This window comes from Pseudorasbora parva, chromosome 13 (genome assembly GCF_024679245.1).
Source record: "Pseudorasbora parva isolate DD20220531a chromosome 13, ASM2467924v1, whole genome shotgun sequence".
Taxonomy (NCBI): domain Eukaryota; kingdom Metazoa; phylum Chordata; class Actinopteri; order Cypriniformes; family Gobionidae; genus Pseudorasbora; species Pseudorasbora parva.
This window is the reverse complement of record NC_090184.1, coordinates 28,198,978-28,220,045: the sequence shown is the minus strand read 5'-3', so window position 1 is coordinate 28,220,045 and position 21,068 is coordinate 28,198,978. Positions and strand designations below refer to the sequence as shown.

General features: G+C 36.6%; 2 protein-coding genes across 3 annotated transcripts; both read right to left on the bottom strand.

Annotated features, from left to right (window-relative positions):
• Positions 1 to 167: 167 nt before the first annotated feature.
• Positions 168 to 5,510, bottom strand: tspy (testis specific protein Y-linked). Of its 2 annotated transcripts, none has more exons than XM_067413721.1 (7): positions 4,326 to 5,510; positions 2,965 to 3,042; positions 2,771 to 2,882; positions 2,518 to 2,672; positions 2,298 to 2,374; positions 2,077 to 2,210; positions 168 to 1,966 (listed from the first exon to the last, which is right to left on the bottom strand). In XM_067413721.1, the coding sequence occupies exons 1-7, from the start codon at positions 5,160 to 5,162 to the stop codon at positions 1,803 to 1,805; spliced, it is 1,557 nt and encodes a 518-aa protein (XP_067269822.1). In that variant the 5' UTR covers positions 5,163 to 5,510; the 3' UTR covers positions 168 to 1,802. The 2 variants fall into 2 exon arrangements, with proteins under 2 accessions (XP_067269822.1, XP_067269823.1); XM_067413722.1 differs by having other exon boundaries at positions 2,077 to 2,207; positions 4,326 to 5,508.
• Positions 5,511 to 5,725: 215 nt separating this feature from the next.
• Positions 5,726 to 19,343, bottom strand: foxp3a (forkhead box P3a). The gene is made up of 14 exons (XM_067413723.1): positions 19,261 to 19,343; positions 16,542 to 16,621; positions 12,392 to 12,552; positions 12,043 to 12,135; positions 10,989 to 11,094; positions 10,755 to 10,911; positions 10,545 to 10,652; positions 10,347 to 10,434; positions 10,048 to 10,116; positions 8,293 to 8,446; positions 8,043 to 8,119; positions 7,861 to 7,962; positions 7,474 to 7,595; positions 5,726 to 6,228 (listed from the first exon to the last, which is right to left on the bottom strand). Exons 3-14 carry the CDS (start codon positions 12,548 to 12,550, stop codon positions 6,135 to 6,137), a joined length of 1,329 nt encoding a protein of 442 aa, XP_067269824.1. The 5' UTR covers positions 12,551 to 12,552; positions 16,542 to 16,621; positions 19,261 to 19,343; the 3' UTR covers positions 5,726 to 6,134.
• Between the last annotated feature and the right edge of the window lie 1,725 nt (positions 19,344 to 21,068).

Genomic DNA, 21,068 nt, shown 5'->3' with positions numbered 1-21,068 from the left:
CAATAATATTTTGAGTTTCTATTTATTAAACAAATTTCCTACCTTGTATCAACTCAAATTTTGAATTTCAATAAACTCAAAATTAAGGCAACCAGGTTACTTACTTTTTTAAGTTAAACCAACATTTTTTTTTTACAGTGTGGAGAAACTAGAGACAGAATTCCACATTGTGAATGAAAAGACAAAAACTTTATTTGACATGGAAAAACAAAAAACAAAACAAAACCCAAACATTTAAAAAGTGTAGCTCTCTATAAAATTTAGCACACAAAATATAGCTTTTCTTTGATATTGTAGGTCAAATCTACCCTAATAATTCAATAACATATTATAAACCCTTTTTAAGGGAAAGGATTATGTACAAACCACTGGCCTTGCGGGAAAAACAAGTACAATCCAGTATACTTACAATGAGTTAACAGCTTTTCAATGTTTTAAACCAAACCAAACTTTTACAGATCAAAACTAAAAATCAATGTAAACTAAATACGTTTAACACAGTTTCCTTATTACAAATAACTATGTCAACCATTTAGAATGATTTTACTCTAATAACTGACTGACCAAAGTTCAAAAAAAATATTATTGCAAAGGATAAGTATTAGGGAAAAAAGATGAATATGAAAGAAGTCAAAAGGAACAAAAGTGTACATACATATTCACTATTTTTACATTATCTAAGCATTAAACTGGACACAAAAAGTATTGAGTGCACACATCATGCAGTCAAAAGAAATAACACAAGATGGCCTTTCCAAAATTTCACTCATTTAAAAAAACATACAAATGTTATTCATTGCAGTGAATAAATGGTAACGTGCATGTGTTGATAGTGTGTAGATATCCAACTCAATTCCTAGAAATGACAAGTAGTTTAAAGGATCACATGACACTGAACCTCATATCAAGAAGAACAGTGCCAGGGTTTTAGCTGCTTATGTAAACAAGGTGAAATAAACCTACAATTATTTAAATGTTCATTAATAAACAAACGTTCATAGAGTATTATGTATTAAAGACACAACTGAATGAATGCAACTTATGAAGGGAAACGCATCTATAAGGAGGGTACAAAGAGGAAACATCCCTGAGTTATCTAGTTTTGGTTCAGAATGAAGTGCATTTGAGAATGTTTGACCTTTTTCCTTATAGCTAAAAAATGGTGGTAGATTTTATGAACAATAATTAAACAAGACAAGACCAGCACCATTTATGATGCTAGAATTCTATAAATGTGGATAAAAAAGTAGAAAGAAACAACAATTAACCAAAAACTATTATAGCAATGACTGAAAAACATGATTAGGCCCTTAAAGAGTAGAAACAGAAAGTATGGTGTGTTTTTATAACGGATGATTATGTAGCTTTCTGCTGTGAAAATGTACTTGTTGGTGGCTGACGATGCTACTGTATTCCATACAACAACCTGGTCTCTAAAATAGCCAAAAACCACTAAACTAAGTGCAGTCTATAACCCCAAGCTTTAAACAGTCAGTTCTGAGATAAAACGTGTATTATGGGTTATCAGTAGCCCTCTCTGTGAAATCTATTAATGTGTAAAATCTTAAAGAAACTACGTGTTTTGGAGGAGTGCACACACTGAATGTGACAATTCATATTTTGATGTATAGAGAGTACCATCTACAATGAAGATAAGGTTAAATCATAATCATTAAGCAACATTAACCACTTGTTATTTGAAACAGACTCTTAATTTATTCAGAAAACAATCGGTAAAATAGATCATAGAAAAATCGAATGATGCTATTCTGCATAAAAAGAAACGGAGACAACGCCACACCCTAACTCTTCTCTTCATCAACATCAATATCATCTTCTTCCTTTCCTTGCTCTCGGACTTCACCGCCAGAGTCACGTGACTCTTCTACTTCCTCAACATCCACTTCCTCTTCGTTTCTCTCCTCATAGGAAGATTCCCCCTCATCTCTGTCATTCTCTTCTGAGCCTAGGAGGACAATATGATCAATCATGATGGTTTAGAATTTTTATTTTATATTTCTCATGAAAGACTTTATATTACACTATGTGTGATGATTGTGAAAAGGAAAACCTCACCTCCAACTTGTTCATCATCACCTTCATCCTCCTCCTGCCCCATGTTTTGGCTATTCTGCTCCTCATCTTCATCTGAATCGGAGATGATCACACAGTCATCTCCGTTATTGCTGCCCTTGGGTTTGGGAGCACTGCTGGACAAGGGAAATTGGTTATAAAGATTGAAAAGACATTTGGGAGAATCTGGAGGAGGAAATAAAATGTTTTAGACTGGTGATTACCTGCCATTCTCTCGTGGCTCCCACAGTGGAGTCAGGTAGTATCTCAAAGGGTTTCTGTACAGATCTTCCTTCAAGATCTAGAGCCAAGGAGATGGAGTCAATGGATTTATAAAACATCATCCTTACGGTGTGTGTGTGTCTGTGTAAATTATATATAAGGATTTCGTTTTGTCCTGTTCATGCACTTTCATTCCTGTACCTAACCTCATGAGAGATGTACCTGTGCTATGTCATCCCTTCCTGGGTTGCTGTGATCACTGAACCAATGGAAGAAGCTCTGGTAGACTCCCTGTGATGTTCGACGCGGTTCTCCACTCCCAACCAAATTCTGCCCTCTGTGCCACAAAATTGGGTTTGAGAAGGACACTGGAGACCCTGAGCAAAAAAAAGAGGAAAAAAAGAACATAAAGATGATAATGTTTATTACACACGCACACACGAAAAGAGAGATACTGTGATAGTGGTCTTCTCACCTCCCATTCCAAGATGAAGTTCTTTCACTATCATTTTGTTTTGAAAGAACGGGTTTCGCCGGAAATGGAAGCAGATACGGTATCCAAGTTTGTTGTTCTTGAAAGATTCAATCTGTTTAATGACAAGCATATTAAAAATATAAATCACTGGCCGTTTTGAAAACAGGTTTAATCAAGGGGACGTTTTTTTTTACCTCTAAATTAGTCATGTAGCTAAGAGCGTCTTCATCAGACTCATCGATTTGCGCTGATAGATGTGGGTGATTCAGAAGCTGATTAGTTTAAAGTTAAGTGAATGACAACAAACATCTAGAAACCACAAACTAGCTTCATTTGGTTTTTGATATAAATGGAAAAAACAACCCCCAAGGCATATACAGCCTACATAAACATTATTAGACTAGAATCAAGTATGATCTTTGGTGGAAATTCATGTCGCCAGGCATGGTAAAGTGGACATCTAATAACATTCACCTGTGAATCTTTTGACCTATTACATTCCAGTCACTTGTTTTCAAAAGATTCCTAAAAACATTTTAAAGAGATTGCAATCAATCCATCAAGTGACAAGATGATGTAACCATTGCAACATCTATATCTGCATCAGATGCAGATGGTATATCGACAATTTTTTTTAATTATACTGCATTAAAGATAAACTTGATAGCATTAGCATGTGCTGAATGAGGACAGCATCATAAAACATGTCACATACTGTAAATATACTGTTCTCAAACTAAGCTCCACTTGTCACCCCCCCCCCCCAAAAAAAAAACATAATAGAAACTCTTCTAAACTAACATAGCAAAACATTAAACACTACTAAATCTCCAACTTAACATTAATGTTGCAAAAAAATAATATTTTAGTATTTACGCTAAATTACTCCCTTTTGAGTGTCATAGCAAAGCATGCAGGAAATAGAAATCCCAGCCCAGTTTCAGTTAAATTTAAAGCTACACTGTGTAACTTTTTTAGTTTATTCTTAGCTAAAAACACTTAGTTCTTTCAAAAATATATGTGCTCATTAATGTATATTTACTTCTTTCAAGTTATAAAGTTCTCGTACGTTTAAAATATGCCATTGAAAATACATACGGGTGAGGGGTTCGAATGCCGGTCGCCATGTTGGCCCTCCATCTTGAAAGTACAGCAGCCAAAGAGGGACATACCCTTAAATTCAAGCTTCGCCTTTCGCGTTTTAACACTCGATGGCACCGTTTCGAATGTGAAGAGGGGGATTGCCATGTTAATCTTGGACTAAATCGGTCACCGTACCTTTACTGGTCATATACCTTTTCACCACTAGATGGGGGAAAATATCACACAGTGTAGCTTTAAGAATTAAATTAACTCAAAATAATAAAACAATTCAGATTACTTAAAATGTGTCAGTTTTGTTAACTCAAAAGGAAAAAGAAAGTTCTACATACTCATAAGTTAATTTGATTGAACATATTTGTTTAATTTGAGTTCTACTCTACTCTAGCGACAAAAACTACCTCAGCCACTTCAGAAAGTCATTGAATAATTCGCACACTGTGTTAAAGGATACAGCAGTAACCCAGAAGCCTGGGATTGCTTGCGTGATGGCGCTGCGCTGGTCCAGGTGAGGGCGTCGCTGGCGGCTCACTTTCATCTCCAGACGTTGATGTAGACGAGCGCCTTTCTTCTCCAGCGCATCCAGCCGCATCTGTACCTGTGCGAGCAGCGAGACGGACTGCCGCACCTCCGGGGCCATCTTCACAGACACTATGGCACACTCACCGTCCTCGTTATCCTCATTATCAGAGGCGACAGACGAACTGGCCGTGGAGGAAGAGCCAGGAAGAGAGTCTTCATCGTCATCCTCCTCCTCCTCATCTTCATCCACAAACGATGCCTGCTCTGGATCTTCTCTGTCTTCGCAGATCAGCAGGGATGAGGAGCTGTCCGCCGCGGCTGCCTCCGTCCTTCTCTCGCTCTGAGAGCACCCCGGACGATTGGACTTATCCCTTGATTTCTCTCGGCTCGGTTTTTTGGACGAACATGGCATTTCTTTACAGTCTTCGTCCCCGTCTCCACCGGTCAGGCTCGCAAGTGCCTCTGCTGCGGCGATGGCAGCGGAATCTGATGGCTGGCGCGCGCTCTCACCTCCACCAGCCTGTCTCGTGCTCTCCTGTGCGGCTGCTTCATCCTTCTCTTCACTTCCTTCTGGGAGCTCAGCTCCGTGTTTTGGCTCACCATTCCCAACTTTCTCGTGTTCTGCATCTTCATGAGACTCATTTCTTGGTTTCTCATCACTTACTTTCGCCTGCTTGAGCAGCGTGGACTCACACTCTCCACTCGGACTTGCGCTTCTTTTCCTCTGGTTAATTTCGGACGGCTGGCTGCTGTCCGAGTTTGTACTCATGATACTGACTGGTTGTAGATTTATCAGACGTTAATGATGATTTAAAAACAGACTGGATAAGTATGTTAACTGCGCGGGTCTCTATCCCTTGCCCGCGTTCGCATTACAGCACTTCCAATGTCCAATTCTGCGCAAATGTCAGCAGGCCTAGATAGCTTCCTAACGCCGAATGAGGCTAGTTCATATTCTCGCTGTCTATCGCATTTCAAATAGTTCCGTTTGATTTTGACACAGTATTCGCAGCTTTAAGCTATTTGCCCCTTAAAAGTCACAATTCGTCTAAAATGTCCAGTTCTGTAGTATTTGTTTACAGTTTGCCCTTCCGTTCGCCATTTATCTGAGGCTTTACATACGATCGAGAAAACAATGCTCTGATTGGCTGAAATGCACCGCGCAAAAATCTCTCGACCAATCATCGACGAGGTATTGCAGTTGGGTGACGAGTCATTTCATTGAGTACATCATCATTGCGTTAGAATTACGCATTGCAAAATATTTCTTACTGAAACCATTTGATATTAATTTAGTTTATGAGAAGCAAACCTTGATAGTATATATAGTGTGTGCTGGTCTGGAAAACAGCCTAACTGTGCAGGATTACATTTGTGTTAGGATCAAATATTTTATTTAAAACAAAACAAAAAGTACAGCATTTTTAACAGCATTATCAACACTACGTACCATTCAATGTATTTACCGTACATACGTTGCGATGTCATTAATACCATCATTATTGATGTACAGATGTAGGCATTATAAGTGTTACATACTTGGACATTTTTATCAGAACATTTAAATGTGATAAGTTATAATGAAAATTTGCTTAACTTCCATTATTTATAATTTATCTTTGGATGAAATTGACTGCCGGCTATGATTTAAATCTACAAGGTCTGTCATTTACATCATATTGACTATTCTTTTTAAAGTTGTTCATTTTGTTAGTGGTTGAATGTTGTTGCAATCTCTTATTCAGCGTCCATTTGGGCCTGGCATCTGGTAAGTTTCACCTTGTGGTGTCAGGGGGAACAGGTGAAAAGGTGCCATCCAGGCCATATCCTGGTCCCTAGAAGAAAAATGTTTTGTAATTGCAATCAGTCTCTCATGATTCAGACCTAAATGCCTTTATTAGCCCACAAGTTTGAGGTGTCTCCCAGCTCCAACAATAAAGCCACTTTATTAGATCCATTCTTTGAGCTAAATGTATTTCTAATCAGGTAACTAATCAGCTATCTTAAATAACCTTTTACTTATATTTATACATAAATCACAAACTGTATGGCAGGTGAACCTTGGTCCCTCTAGGGCAGGGGTTTTCAAACTTTATGATGCCAAGGACCCCCAAATATGATGAACCTTTTATAACATTTTTTATACCCACTTCCTAAAATCCATCTCTTTATTTATGAAAATAAATAAACTGTTAGATAAATAGTGTGACATTATAAATACAAAATATTGTTTCCAAACTTAAATTGACTATCGCTAATTGTTGGCTATATAAACCTGAATAACATTTTCAATTAAAATGTATTTGTTTGAGCAACTTTTATTTTGACAGAAAACAGCAGATGGGTGTTTTTTGGTGGAAAACTGCCACCAGTTTCTGTGAAAACAGGTTTACAAACATTATATCTCATTACAAATCTTGTGAAATGCTGTAATGGAAATAACGCAAATGTGAAAAAGCAGAACTGGCGCCTGTTGCGTTCACAAATGCACACTAAACTAACAACACATGCAGAATGGAGTTCATCGCATTCATTCACTGCGAACAGAGCAGTTCTGAAACAAAAAATGAGAGGCTTCTCACTGCCAAGCTATGTGTGGAACATGAAGCCCAGCTCTGCCTCTCTGGATGTAAATCTCTATCCCTCCACTCATTAGATCCATAGAGGTGGAGCTGGACTCGGTCAAGGTCAACCCCATGATATCCAGAGAGGTGGAGCTGGATGTCAGTTGGCCCTGCAGTGAGCACCACTTGTGGAAAACTGATTTAGTGGACCAAGTGCATGCTTTGAAACATGTAGCACAAATAGACACAAATCACTGATTTGATTAGGGGATGTATCCATATTGTGCTTTCGACTGTAGTTTGTTTAACAGATGCTTTGCATAAGCAATGGTGCATGCAATACAAAGTAATGAGAAGTTTAAATATATGTTCGGTTCATTATGAAACCGTGGTGGGCCGCCACCGTTTTATTAATGAATAGGGAAACACTGCAACTGTTCACAAACAGTGGAACATTAGTAGGAATATACACACAATGATACTGTCACCCTTTTAAACCTGGGAAGGACAGTTTACCTGTGTAACTTTTGTCCTTTTCTCCTGAGAAATTCCTCTTCATCTACAGTCCAAACAGAACCTTTCCTTCCTTCAACGCGCACAAAGCACTTGTGAAGACTGAGGTTATGCCGAACAGCATTCTACACACACACACACAGAAGTAAAATAATTACCTATTTCTTATAATATGCAGCTTGATTTAATACGATTCACTTGGCCTTCCCCAGCATAAAACCACTGTGATTTCACAGCCAGATCATCACTTTGTCAATGATGTTCAAGTTGTGAAAGTTTTCTGGTATGTAAACGAGAGGATGTGGCTTTCAGGATTGGCTTGTTTGTGGGCAGTGAGTCATGGAATGACAGATATTATAACGAGTGCTGTACAAATACAGTATCTCATACCTTCCACGTGGCAGTGTTGTGACGGAAGTAGAAAAACATGCGGGTAAACCAGTGATAGATCTCATTTAGAGTGAGCTGCTTCTCTGGGGACTCCAGGATCGCCTGGCATACAAGATGATTTTATGTGACTGACAGGAAATGAAAAAGGTAATATACAGGAGATTTAATCCAGCAGTGCTTACCCATCGTATCATTGAGGCGTAGGTAAATGGTGGCCTCAAGTTTGTTAACTTATAATACTCAAAACTAGGGATAATGCCTATGGACAACAAAAGAAAAAAATATTACATGCTATTTTGTTGTGTGTGGAGATGAAATATGATTTTTTTTTAATGAATATACACATTGAGTTTCTGAATCAGTGTTTACAAATACGTATGGAACAAGTTTAATAGCAACAAATGTTTTTGGTGTGTTTGGGTGCTGAATGACCTGGTATAACTTGTGAGGTAGAGATCTGCCAGTATCCTTGAGTTAACGCATCAGCGGCCACTCTCTCACTGTCATACAGACCATTTGTGATCTGACATGCTGCAGGTTGCAAGAGTCCTGACAGATGTCCCGGCTTCTCCACACCACTACCACCCTGAGATCAGAAGGAGAAAATTACATCAATATATAATTTTGGGCATCATCTGGCCTTCCTCAGGCCTTAAAAGTAGATTTAAAAAAAAAATCTAACCTCAAGTGACAAACAGAACAAACTGATTCTGCTGTCATTATGGCACAATTTGATTAATGGCATTAGTTTACGTGCTGCTCACACATTGTTTTGAATTGGATTTTCGAATGGTCTGTTTTTCAGTTTTGTTTAACTGCTTCACAACCCTGGTCCTGGAATACCCCCAGAACTGCACATCTTCAGATGGGACTAGTTTTATAGGGTAGATGGAGTAAAGTTATTTTACCACAGGACGTCCATCATTTTAATGGCCAGTTTGCACGGGATAAGAAATCTCAGAAAAACTAGCAGAAGTGAGAGGGGTATCTCGATATACACACCGTAGTCATGTGCATATTAAGTTGCTTCCTCATATGACATGCGCAAACACAATCTATTTATAACCTGCATGTTATGGTCAAATTATTTAATTATTTAATTATATTAAATTCTGATTGGGTTCTGTTGGTAATAAGCAGGTACATAAAGTTAAAAGAAGTTATGTGCCTCTGACCAGTGCTTTCGACCTTTTTTTTTATCTGAATGGTAAGCAGAAAACACTTGTGATTTGCCACAGACTTGTCCCACAGAAGGACAGTGCAGATGGTTTAGGAGCTCAAGGAGCAGGGAAGTGTTTAAAGAATATGGACATAATCCGCGGAAAACTACTTTTAAACAGGAAATGTCTGAACAGGATTAGTATTACTTTAGGTTATTTTTCCAGGAGGTAAAAGTGGTTCGTAATCTTTACTGACATAGTTCGTAATGACTACTGAGATGGCACATTCTGACAGGACTAAAATCACTGAGGAGCTCTGGTAATAATTCATTTACCCCACCTCTCTGTGTTAAACTAATCCCGTCTGAGTAGGGCTTTAGATGTCTCCCTATTCAAACACACCTGATTCAACGCATCAGCTCGTTAGTAAAGGCAGCAAGACCTCAAATGGCTGATGTGCAGTGTTGGGGGTACTCCAGGACCAGGGTTGGGAAGCACTGCTGTAGATCCGCTGAGGATCATTGTTGTCGGGTGTAACCCAATATCAGAATAGATTCAGCTGGCAGACAGATGGCCTTGCATTTTTCTCAAGAATACACTGGTGTGAAGAAAAATCTATAAACTAGATAAAATCAAGATTATAATCCCTTCATCAGCACGCTTGATGGTTAGCTGGTAGGAGATGTTTGTGGCGACAACATTTGGTCGACACTTTTTTTTTCAGACCTACCGTTTTTGCATGCCATTATATTTGTTCGATCTTTCGATTAACTGATACAGCTTTTCTCAGAGCATTACATATTCTTACCTTAGTAAGTGAGTAAGTCATCTTGTAAGTAATGTTTTCACTTCTAAATTACTCTTCTTATGACACATCTTAAAATATATAAGCAATTTGTAACTTTAACCAGACACAAGAATGAGCAGCAATAATCACATAATGCATAAATATATAATAAATAACTGTTGTTTGCAATGCAGAGAGCTTTATGATATATTTAATAGGATTTAATATGAGAGTGCTTACCTCAGAAGTAGATTTGACATCAAACAGGTGTAGCTGCATGGCCTGCAGTTTCTGCCTCTCTGCTGTCAACTAACAGTAACATTTACAAAGTAAATATAACACAGGGTCGTAAACAAGCATCCATTTTATCATCCAGTTTATCCATAACCTCGTGTCCACCATGTTCTATTTTTTTAGCCTTGTGATACATAATAAAGGGTTTCTGTTTTTCAGACGAAAGCTTGTTAAATGTAAAACAAACTGTAAAACAAGCCGTTTACAGTATGTTGGTTGTGTTTTTGAGTATTGGGGTCATATACCTGATTCTCCATATATTGTATTCTGTCTTTCTGCATCCTCAGCTCGGCTACACTTCTGTCCCCAGGAGCATGGTCAGTAGAAAGGTGTCTACATTATGAAATATACATAAAGATGTAAAATTATATAATATTCAGGAATTGTTGGAGTTATTTATTAAATTATATAGATATTAATTGCATAATTGTTTTGTGTTTTACCTTAAGAAATGTCCATATTCTTTAAACACTTCACTGCTCTTTGAGCAACCTGGCCATCTGCACTGTCCTTTAACACACAGAGAGCCGCCTGGAACACTATATGGATGCCTTTAAAAAAAAAAAATTAAGATTAATTCATTTAGCACAAAACTGAGACTACATTGGCCATTTTTGTGTGTGTGTGTTTGTTTTCTCAAACCAGATACTCACTTCCCAGAATGCTCAGGGCTTCCAGGCTGAAGACTTGATACGGAGGCACTGAGTCTGTTTTCAGATTGGCTGTTGTAGAGTGGGACAGGGTCTGACATGTCGCTGTCAGGTTCTGTCTTACACACAGTGTCTATAACCCAGTCATGTTCACCAAATCCTGTGGAGCATTATGAAAAGTTTAGTTTCAGAGATAAATTATTTTATATTTCCCAGTTTCGATAGAGTCTAGAGTACCAGTAGGTTGTGGGAAAGGCTGGTTGCCTTTGCGTAGTACTGATGGTCTGTGCGGTCTAAAATGTGTGTATATTTTCACTGGAGTGCTTGTCTTTTCACTGGCATGCTGGATAATACAAAAGAAACTATCATGAATCATGTTTAGACAATCCAATGCTGCATGTTTCAGTTTTTTAAAATGCAATTCTATTCAATTCCTTTTAAAGGTGCAGTAATCAATTTCAGAGAAACGCTGTTGAAAGTGGATCGGACGGAGCACCACAAAACACTTCCAGCCAATCAGCAGTGTCCACTTCATTATGGGGGATTTTCACCCCATATGTATGATTTTGGCGTTTGAAAACCCCCAAACGTACAAATTTAGTGGATAATTTAGCCACCTGATGGACAAAAATATTTTTGTGCTACTTTTGACTGGCCATTGGGCTACTTTTGTTGCTCAGACCTGGCAACCCTGGATGGCTAAGATACATTGCAAAGGAGAAAGAGGAATATCACTGGAAAAAGAAAGATTATGATCAGGCAAGAGCTTTAGGACCCGCGTTAATATTAAATAAAACTTTCAAGTGCTGAAGTGGGAAGACCTGAGAGCGGACGCAGAGGTTGCATTATTTCTGCTCTATACCGTATGTGAGTAACATTGGTTTTGCTATGTTTCACATAACCAAGATATGCTGTTGTTATAATGTTAGCTATAGTAACTAGATAGTTGAGTATCATTGTTTGTCTGGAGCTGGTGTGCTGCAATCTCTTGTTTGTATGTTTTATTTTTGTTCTTCCTTGTTGGTCGTCATCTTCACTTTTTTTAAGGCCAAGCATTATTTTGCTTCGCTTCAGCTATGATAATGAGACATTCACTCTTTCATCGCATGTTTGTGCATTTTGGTGTGTGGAGCAATGAAAGGTGGTGTATGTGTGCGGGCGGGAGGGGTTGTTTGGGTTGATTTCAAATATCAACAATGTTTCAACAGAAATTGCTTACTGCACCATTAATCCTTTAGTTTTGGGGAAAAGTGTTGCTATAGAAGTGAAACCTTTTATGTTTGGACTGTACCTGCTGTTGTAGTGGAATGTGTGGAGTGGAGTTGGAACTGTGAATGTGAGATGAGCCAGCACCTCTGAGATCACTCTCCACAGCAAAAGATACCTTTGAAATTACAATCGTAAAAAGGTACTGCTTTAAAGTTTGCGGAATATATTTTTAATTCACAAAAACATGTTTATTTGTGTTATAGCACTTGCATACATTCTTCAGTATGATGTTACTTGAGCTGTGAACATCTAGTTGTCTAACTATGTTTGAGTGTTTTGTTTTTGTGGAAGAACCTAAATTAACTTAAGGAATATATAATTGATATTCCTTTAATATCTAAATCTAAATATGTCAGTTTCCAGTCTGTTACCTTGGTAGCTATGGGTTTAGCTGAAGTCAGAGCTGAACTGCTTCCTCTGGGCTTCATCTGTATGCTGGAAATTGTAGGACAGTCTTCGTCTTTGTATTGATGCTGGTGACTACTCCGGTTATCTTCACCTCTGTGTGTTCCAAGACCATTTTGAAGCATTCCTATACAGAAATAAATAGAAAGATATACTCAACTGTAAGACCTTACATATCATTCACTTTACCGTACTACTAAGTGCTGAAAGTGAAATTAATCAGCCAACCAAGTTCTAGAGCAAAGTATTTCCTGTGTAAAAACATTTACCCTTTGCATTGTTTCCAAATATAGTATAGCTAAACACATTTGAAAACTACGATTCAAAACTGCTAAATGAAATGGAGGTTGTTTTTCCTTCTCTTGTTTCACTGTGTAGGTTTTCTGAACACAAACCACACTTTCCCTTGAGCAGGGACCAAGAGGTCAGGAAAAAGGGGTCATGACATGAGAAATCAATTGCCTGGATTTTTTGACATATAAGAAGTCTTTGTACCATTAAAACTTCCTGCAATTTCATAGCTTAAAACGTCCTCCTCATTATAAACAAAGCATTTATCTAACAAAAGTACAAAAACATCTTGTTTGGATTTGTGACGTCACACGGGCAAATGCATTTGCATATGACTCCCTCTAGGAGAAAGACATTGACAAATAGCTATACATCACACAATAGGCCCCACCCACTGGCATTCAGTCGCTTAATGGTTGACATTTGCGTACACTGGATGTGAGCACTGCACCTCGTCAAAAGCAAACAGAACTCATTATAATCAATGTCGTGACGTTAGCCAATCATTACAGTGGCCATTTACTGACAAGCTGAGCCGATACTTAAAAAGGATCGTTTCAGAAGGAGGGTCAGAATGAAGGTTGAAAATAACATTTCGTCTGAATATATATACAAAGATCAGGCATAACATTATGACCTAATATTGTGTTGGTCCCCCTTTTGCAGCCAAAACCCTGATTGGATTGAGATCTGGGGAATTTAGAGGCCAAGTGTGGCAGGGCACATTATCCTGCTGAAAGAGCCACCAGGAAATACTGTTTTAATGAAAGGGTGTACATGGTCTGCAAAAAAGGGTAGGTGGTACGTGTCAAAGTAACATCCACATGGATGGCAGGACACAAGTTTTCCCAGCAGAACATTGCCCAAAACATCACACTGCCTCCGCCGGATTGCCTTCTTCCCATATCCTGGTGCCATGTGTTCCCCAGGTATGTAACCCGGCCGTCCATGTGATGTAAAGAAAACGTGATTCATCAGACCAGGACACCTTCTTCCATTGCTCCGTGGTCCAGTTCTGATGCTCATGTGCCCACTGTTGCCCATACAAAAACAAACTGCGACGTACCGTGTATTCTGACACCATTCTATCAGAACCAGTAATCTGAGCCTAATTTGAGTAATTTGAGCCAAAACCAGCCTTCGCTCCCTACATGCATCAATGAGCCATGGCCACCAACAACCATGTAGCCGGTTAACCACTGTTCCTTCCTTGGACCACTTTTGATAGATACTGACCACTGCAGACCGGGAACACCCCACAAGAGCTGCAGTTTTGGAGATGATCTAACTCCGTCGTCTAGCCATCACAATTTGGCCCTTGTTGAACTCGCTTAAATCCTTACGCTTGTCCATTTTTCCTGCTTCTAACATATCAATTTTGAGGACAAATATGGTCATAATGTTATGCCTAACTGGTGTATATATATATATATATATATACACACACACACACACACAGACACACACACAAACAATTAGTTATATTGCATAATCCAAATCTAAATAACAAAAAAAATGCAACTGCAGAAATTGTAACAGCACATTTAAATAACTTAAGTCATTTAAACAATGTAGATACAAAATTAGTGCTAAATTACAAATAGATGTGCATGTTTACTCACTACCTATACTATAAATATCATATATTCAGCCTTAAATTTGAATTGTTTTAGTACCGTATCAATGGATCAACTTAATTGGTATGTATATCTTAATTGGTATATGGACATTAATCTTATTGTTAATCTTATATTTTCCTCTGCACAAACAATTCCTCTGTCCACCTTGGAAACTCAGAAAAATCACATCATGTCAAGTTTCCTACATGCAAAAGCCTCAAATTATTAAAAGTCTTTAGAATATCAAAGGACTATGAAAATCCAACCTGGACCATTTATCTGATTCACCCTCAATGTGTAGTACTTCTTTATGTGTTGAGATGTAATGCAATAACTTCTGCTGGATGTTTAATTGTGTAAAAGTATGGAATTATCAGTGTTTTGATTTTGAAAACCCTGGATGGACTTAAATATTTTTGAAAGAATCTTGCACATGTAACTTCTGAGAAAAAAAGAAAAAAAATCTTCATCTTTGGATTTTAGAGCACCATTGTCATTGCGGTTTTCTGAACTTGTTAACAGAAGTCGTGTGGATGTGTTGCTTATTTCTTTGACATTTCACATTACCACATCAATTGTATGATTAAATGTCAAATTTTTTCACCTGGGGGGTTTTTCAAGCAAGCAACTTTGTGTGATAAGAAGGAGATGCAGATGTAGGAAATCAGAGAAGAGCCTTATTTTGGTGCTGATTAGTAGCAAATGTTTTCAAATGTGCTATACAAACTTTTTACCCCTGAAAACTATTTCTAAAAGTAATGAATGCTATTTAATATACGTTTTTCTGCTCTTCTCTGAACTCTGTATCTTTCTTCAGTAAGACCAATTATTAGATGCAAGGGTCAGCTTTCCAGTCATTTGCAATGTTGTGCCCCTGTGCCATGTACATTGATTCTAATTTGTTCAGCTGAGAATTCAACCTGAGGATAATATTGATGAGGATTATTAAGGCAATGAAACTCATTATTCATCTCTCAGTCTGAATACATTCTCCTCTCAGTTCCATTCACAGAGATAAACTCCCTCAAGTTATGAGAATAGTCTGGACCGACAGCAAGTTTCATTTATGCCACTTTAGAAACTTTAGTATTCAGTAAAATCAGTTTTAGTTTCCATGTTATTTTGTGGAATTCATAGTCACAATGATAATCATTAGATCTGAGCTATGAACAAAACCTCACAATGAATACCTGTCAAATACTTTAAATTTGCAGACACCCGTAATTGAACCTGAAATCTAATAAAAATATTACAGGTATGGAACAGAAAGCAGGCCTAAATTTTCTCCATTTCAGTCTGACTCACTTTTTTTCCACTCAAACCCACTCACTTGCTATACCATGTAGTTTTTTTTTTCTCTTAACACACATGAATCAAAGACCAAAATATTTGGGGCATGTACTGTAGTGTAATGTAAATTCAAGAAACAAATGATAGTGTTGAATACTTGGACACCCTGCTCCACCATCTTGGTTTATTATTGTTGGAGGTAAGAATTTATTGAGGTTAAAGTGGCATCTATTGCATTATCTGTAGCAATTGCTCAAGATATGCAAGTCAAAGTTATTAATGTCTCTACAAATAGTCTATTTTATAGGAATGCATTTTTTTTATTATACATATATAGGCTAATATTGGCTTATCTGCCTCAGAATTGTACCATGCATTTGTAGAATTGTATCTAGTGTTTCTTATACATTTGAACAAATTTTCCAACATAAAATTAGGTTCTGTCACTACAATTATTGTATTATCCTAACTAGCTAATTATATCACTCTTAAAAATAAAGGTTCAAGCCAAGACAGATTATTTAGCCTGATGTCAAAACAGAACCTTTTCATTTTCCTCTAAGAAAGTATTTTCTCTTGTTTTGAAAACCATGATGCACTGATTTAAAGATCCCAGAAATCAAAATACGGATCTGTAGAACTAAAAATACAACATTAAGAATTGTAATATTTTTATAAGAAGTGGATTGCTTGCTGAATTTTAAGTTCCACAAAGAATAATTGAAGAACCATTAAAAGTGGCTGTTACAAAAACAATTTTTTGTTTAAAACTCTTTTTTTATTATTATTAAAAAAGGGATACCCCTTGAAAAGACAAAACAAAGTAATTTAGTCAAAAAGTTTGCACCTACTCATTTCCCCTCATGTACAGCTCTCAGGTACGCAAGAAGTGTATTTTTAGAGTTTTGTAACTTACCCTCTGCTTTTCCTTGAGACTGTCAGTCTGTGTGCTTTAGCGTTTTCCTACGATCTCCTCCGCAAAGGGCTGTGGTGCCTCTGAACAGGAAAGAAAAACCAAACACTGATGCACAGACCTCATTTATGTCTGAACTTTAGGAAAGCACACATTTGGTTGCTTGTCTCTTTTTCCTGCACTGTTAGTGTGTCAGGTTAAACAAAAAACTACAGCGTAATGGAGTTTTGTCAGTAAACAGTATGTAAATTGTCTGGATTTTCAATGCTAATGTATGTGAAAAATGAATAACAATTAATTCAGTGGTTGGTTTGAGAAACAGTTGATTATTCTAACCAATCAGAAGGCAAAATAATCTAGCTTTGAAACATCTAATGATTATTAAAAGCACTTTTCTTTCAAAGCAGATTTTAGGTGTCATTTTCTTCAAATTTATAAAAGATATCATAAAAGATTTTATAAGTTAATAATCTCATTTTCAAACACTATACTGACAAATATAACTGGTAAAAAGAGCAAACTGAACAACAAAATCTGTATATTCATTTAAATGCATAAACTTTTCAATGTTGCATTGTGAGTTTTATTTATATATATATATTCATATTCCAGAAAACAAACAAGTAGTTTATGTAACCAGGTTAAAGGAAGGAAAGTAAGAAAGGACTCACCTGTTGAGCGAGTGTTGGATAGATGTGAGTGAGAGAGCAATTATTAGGGCGAGTGCTCGGGTCACCCCTTTTATAAGGTTAAGCGCGACATTTAGTGGAAATTAGGCAAGACAGGCTGTTTCCCCACTGGGTGTGTGTGTGTGTGTGTGTGTGTGTGTGTGTGTGTGTGTGTGTGTGTGTGTGTGTGTGTGTGTGTGTGTGTGTGTGTGTGTGCTCATATTGTATATACGTGAGCATTTACAAAGTGAGTAGTTACTGCTAGTCAGAATGTCTCCACAAGTTCTTCAGAAATTATGTGGCATTTTGTTGTTTCCGTTTCTTATCATAGAAACATTACAGCAAAATGCAATTTTCCCCCTTAAGTGATTAGGGGTTCTAGACATAAATAATAATAATGTTTAATTTATATATCACCTTTCCCAGGCTCAAGGATGCTTTACAAGAGAACATTTCATAGATAGTTGGCTTTTCTAGAGTCACATACTGTATGTGTATTGCCAAGAATTATTCCTCTGGTTTGGAAGAGCCAAAGCCCAAATTGATTTTGAACATCTCTTGGTCTGTTTAGCCAGCAAAACAGATTTTTCAGACAGCAATGAGATTCTGCACATTTCATTTTGACAGATAAGTCTCTAACCTCATTCATGCAGTTTTATTTGAAAACATCCTATATATTTTCCAAGAAAAATCTTGTGTTTATGGATCAGATGTTTCATTGTCACATAATAAAAAAATAAAATGATCATGTGCCTTATGCTTTAATAAATAAGTACACTTTCTAATCAAAACCTGGTGAAGTCCATTCCGGAAGACCGGAAAATAAGATTGCCAAGAAAATAACCTATTACGTGTTCGGAAAGTCCGTTTGCAGGGTGCGTGACGTTGTATTCGGGTTCTGGGGGGAGACTAAACATATGTACATGTACATGTGTGTCGATTAGAATAACGCAGGAAAAAACATCCTCATCCTGTGGTTGTAAAAGGTTATTTGAGTGTTTTTGAACAAATTGTTCTTCAATAATGACACTCCGAAGCACGTGTACTGTATTTAGACTTGCAAGACATTTTTTACAGTCTTTTCTGATACAAGTACATAACTATAATACATACAACATTTTTTAAAGAAGAACATTTTGAACATGCATTTCAACAACAGGCACATCCATATTTAAAACAAATGCTATTTAGGGTCATTATTAAAAGTCTGAAAAGCTCAAAAGATTGTCACATAATATGAAATACACATATTTAGATTTTTAATAAACTTTCACAAATAAACATCTGATAACTGGTCATACTTGTTGACACTGATTCATCTTCAACAATTCAAACCATTCATCTTCATATTTTAAATCTATACACTGCTATAAATAATGAATTTCCTTGGACTGTAAACCTATAAGGTATCAATGCAGAATGATTATGAAAAGACTATTAAAACATTTATGAAAAACAGTTATTGTGCCCATAGACAATCTTTATCTTCTATGATTTCACTTCTTTCTGCTCTTTTAGATTCATTTACAACTTCTATAACAAAACAATTTCTGCTTGCCGAATAAACACTATGTGATGTTATATAAGAAAAAAATTATGAAACAAAACATTCAACCACTTCCAGTCTGAATGTTTTGCATTATTATTTGTCTCTATGTGGCTTATATATCATAACATGGTGTTTCATAAAAGAGATCATATTCTAAGTCTTCACTTAAGTTTTGTGTCAGCAAAGGAAAATAAAACATTTGGTAGGCAAAGAACCAAATGGTTAGCTATAAAAAAATCCAAGATTAAAGAAAGGGGTCGTATGTTTGCGGTGTCTTTAAGCAGGTGTGATCTTAACACAGGGTTAGTCGTAAAAGCACTAGTCACTGGAGTACATACCCACTTGATGTCACTCAAGATTTTCAAGACATAAAGCTGTAAGTGATTTTTGAATCAAGTCTGCACATTTATTTATTTTCATCTTAATCATAGAACTTGTATTTGTAAGGAAATATGGGGATGCATTCAAATCATGATTATCTCTTATCCTCCTTCAACAACAATACCTGACAAGAGTGGGGAGAGTTGTAACAAAACCAGACCCCATCGAAGACTTCTTTTTCTATTTTCGTGATTTTCCAGCATGCCTAGACAGTAGAAAAAAGAATAGTTTTAAAGAAGTCATCGACATGCACCATGAAGAATCTGTTAAGTTTTACAGCAGATGAAAGTCACACACGGTCAGGCGGTCTTGACTTTTTTAACTATTTGATGCAGGAAGCAGACTTTTGGTATTTTAGAGTTTTTAAATAGAAAACAAAAAACTTCTTAACTATTAAAGCTGCGAGGTAAATTGTATAATGTTTGTTCATTTTTGCTGTTGTTTTGCATATTGTTACAAATGACACCAGCGGTTGCAACAATGTAATTCTATGTATTCAACATCTATTATTGAAGTCTGCTTTATAATCATAAGATTTTATAATCATAACAGATATTTGTAGCAGACGAGCAGATATCTTGTGTTAAAATATAAGAGTTGAAGGAACACATGTGTTTCATGGTTAGACGAAAATGGTTTACGATCATCCCCGGTCTCCCTCTATGCACAGCAAGCCAAAGCTCTAATGCCAAACCTGTTGCACATATTGATTTCACTATGTTAAGCAAGACTGATTGCTCCATCTAGGGGTAATATAGCTTAGCAATCAATAAGTAATGGTCCGTAATTGAATATGCCAGCTATTCTTTGTCACCATTGGATTTCATTAGCTTCGTGATGATTCTGCTATATTGTTCTTTTGGAGCAGTTGCATATGTACATAACCAATGACTGGATTATTTGATCAGAAACAGTGTGTCTGTATAATCCGTGCAGTCAGTGACAGGTTGGAAAACTGATCATAGTTACAGGGACTTTTGTGCTTTTTTAACGAATGAAAGAATTAGGCATCAAACTGCCTGTTTTAACCCTCATAACTGCTTTTCTTTATTCACTTTTGTTATTACATATGTGACCTTGGACCACAAAACCAGTTGTAAGTCACACGGGTATGTGCCTATAGCCAACAATATATTGTATGTGTCAAAATTATAGATTTATGCCAAAAATCACTAGGATATTTCAAATAGTTGTAGGCTATCATAACAAACCACACATCATCAATGGAAAGCGTATTTATTACGGGTCATTAGGATCCAGGGTCACATATTTCATAACTGAAAAATATTACAGGGGCCTGTTACCCCAGGTGGCATATCATGGAGAAGTGGATTGCTGTCTTCCAAAAAATATTTAAAGCTTCATAACTCAGCATAACTGGTTGTTTAAAAAAATCAACTTTAACTTGCAAAGACCACAGATAAAGCACCTTTTTAATTTATTGAATAATTAATTATAAAAGAAATTGCACAAAAAGTATATATTTTTTTGCTTTGTGTTTACATACTCTTGACATTGACTCAAAGCAATGAAGTATTCACTGTATTCTTTACTGAAAAAGTGATTCAATGACCTGAAAACAATAGAATGGTTCAATTCAGATCATCATCACCACTGTCACCATTATAATCAACACAATTAATAAATAAAATGGATTATAATCATCATTAGTGTTATCATATTAATTATATTAATAATAACAACAATTAGTATGCCTAGCCTATTATTAGACGGGTCATCCTTCATTTAAGGTGGAAAATGAGAGGCAGAAATTGTAAAAATGCTTGTTTGTTTTATTTTAATAAAATGTATTGCTATGCTATATCTATTCAAATTGAAGATTAATAACATTTAGATTTTTAGATCATTTTAATCAAACACTGGTGAAACAACCACTTGTCTTCTATTTTTTTAAAGAAATGTTTAATTGGT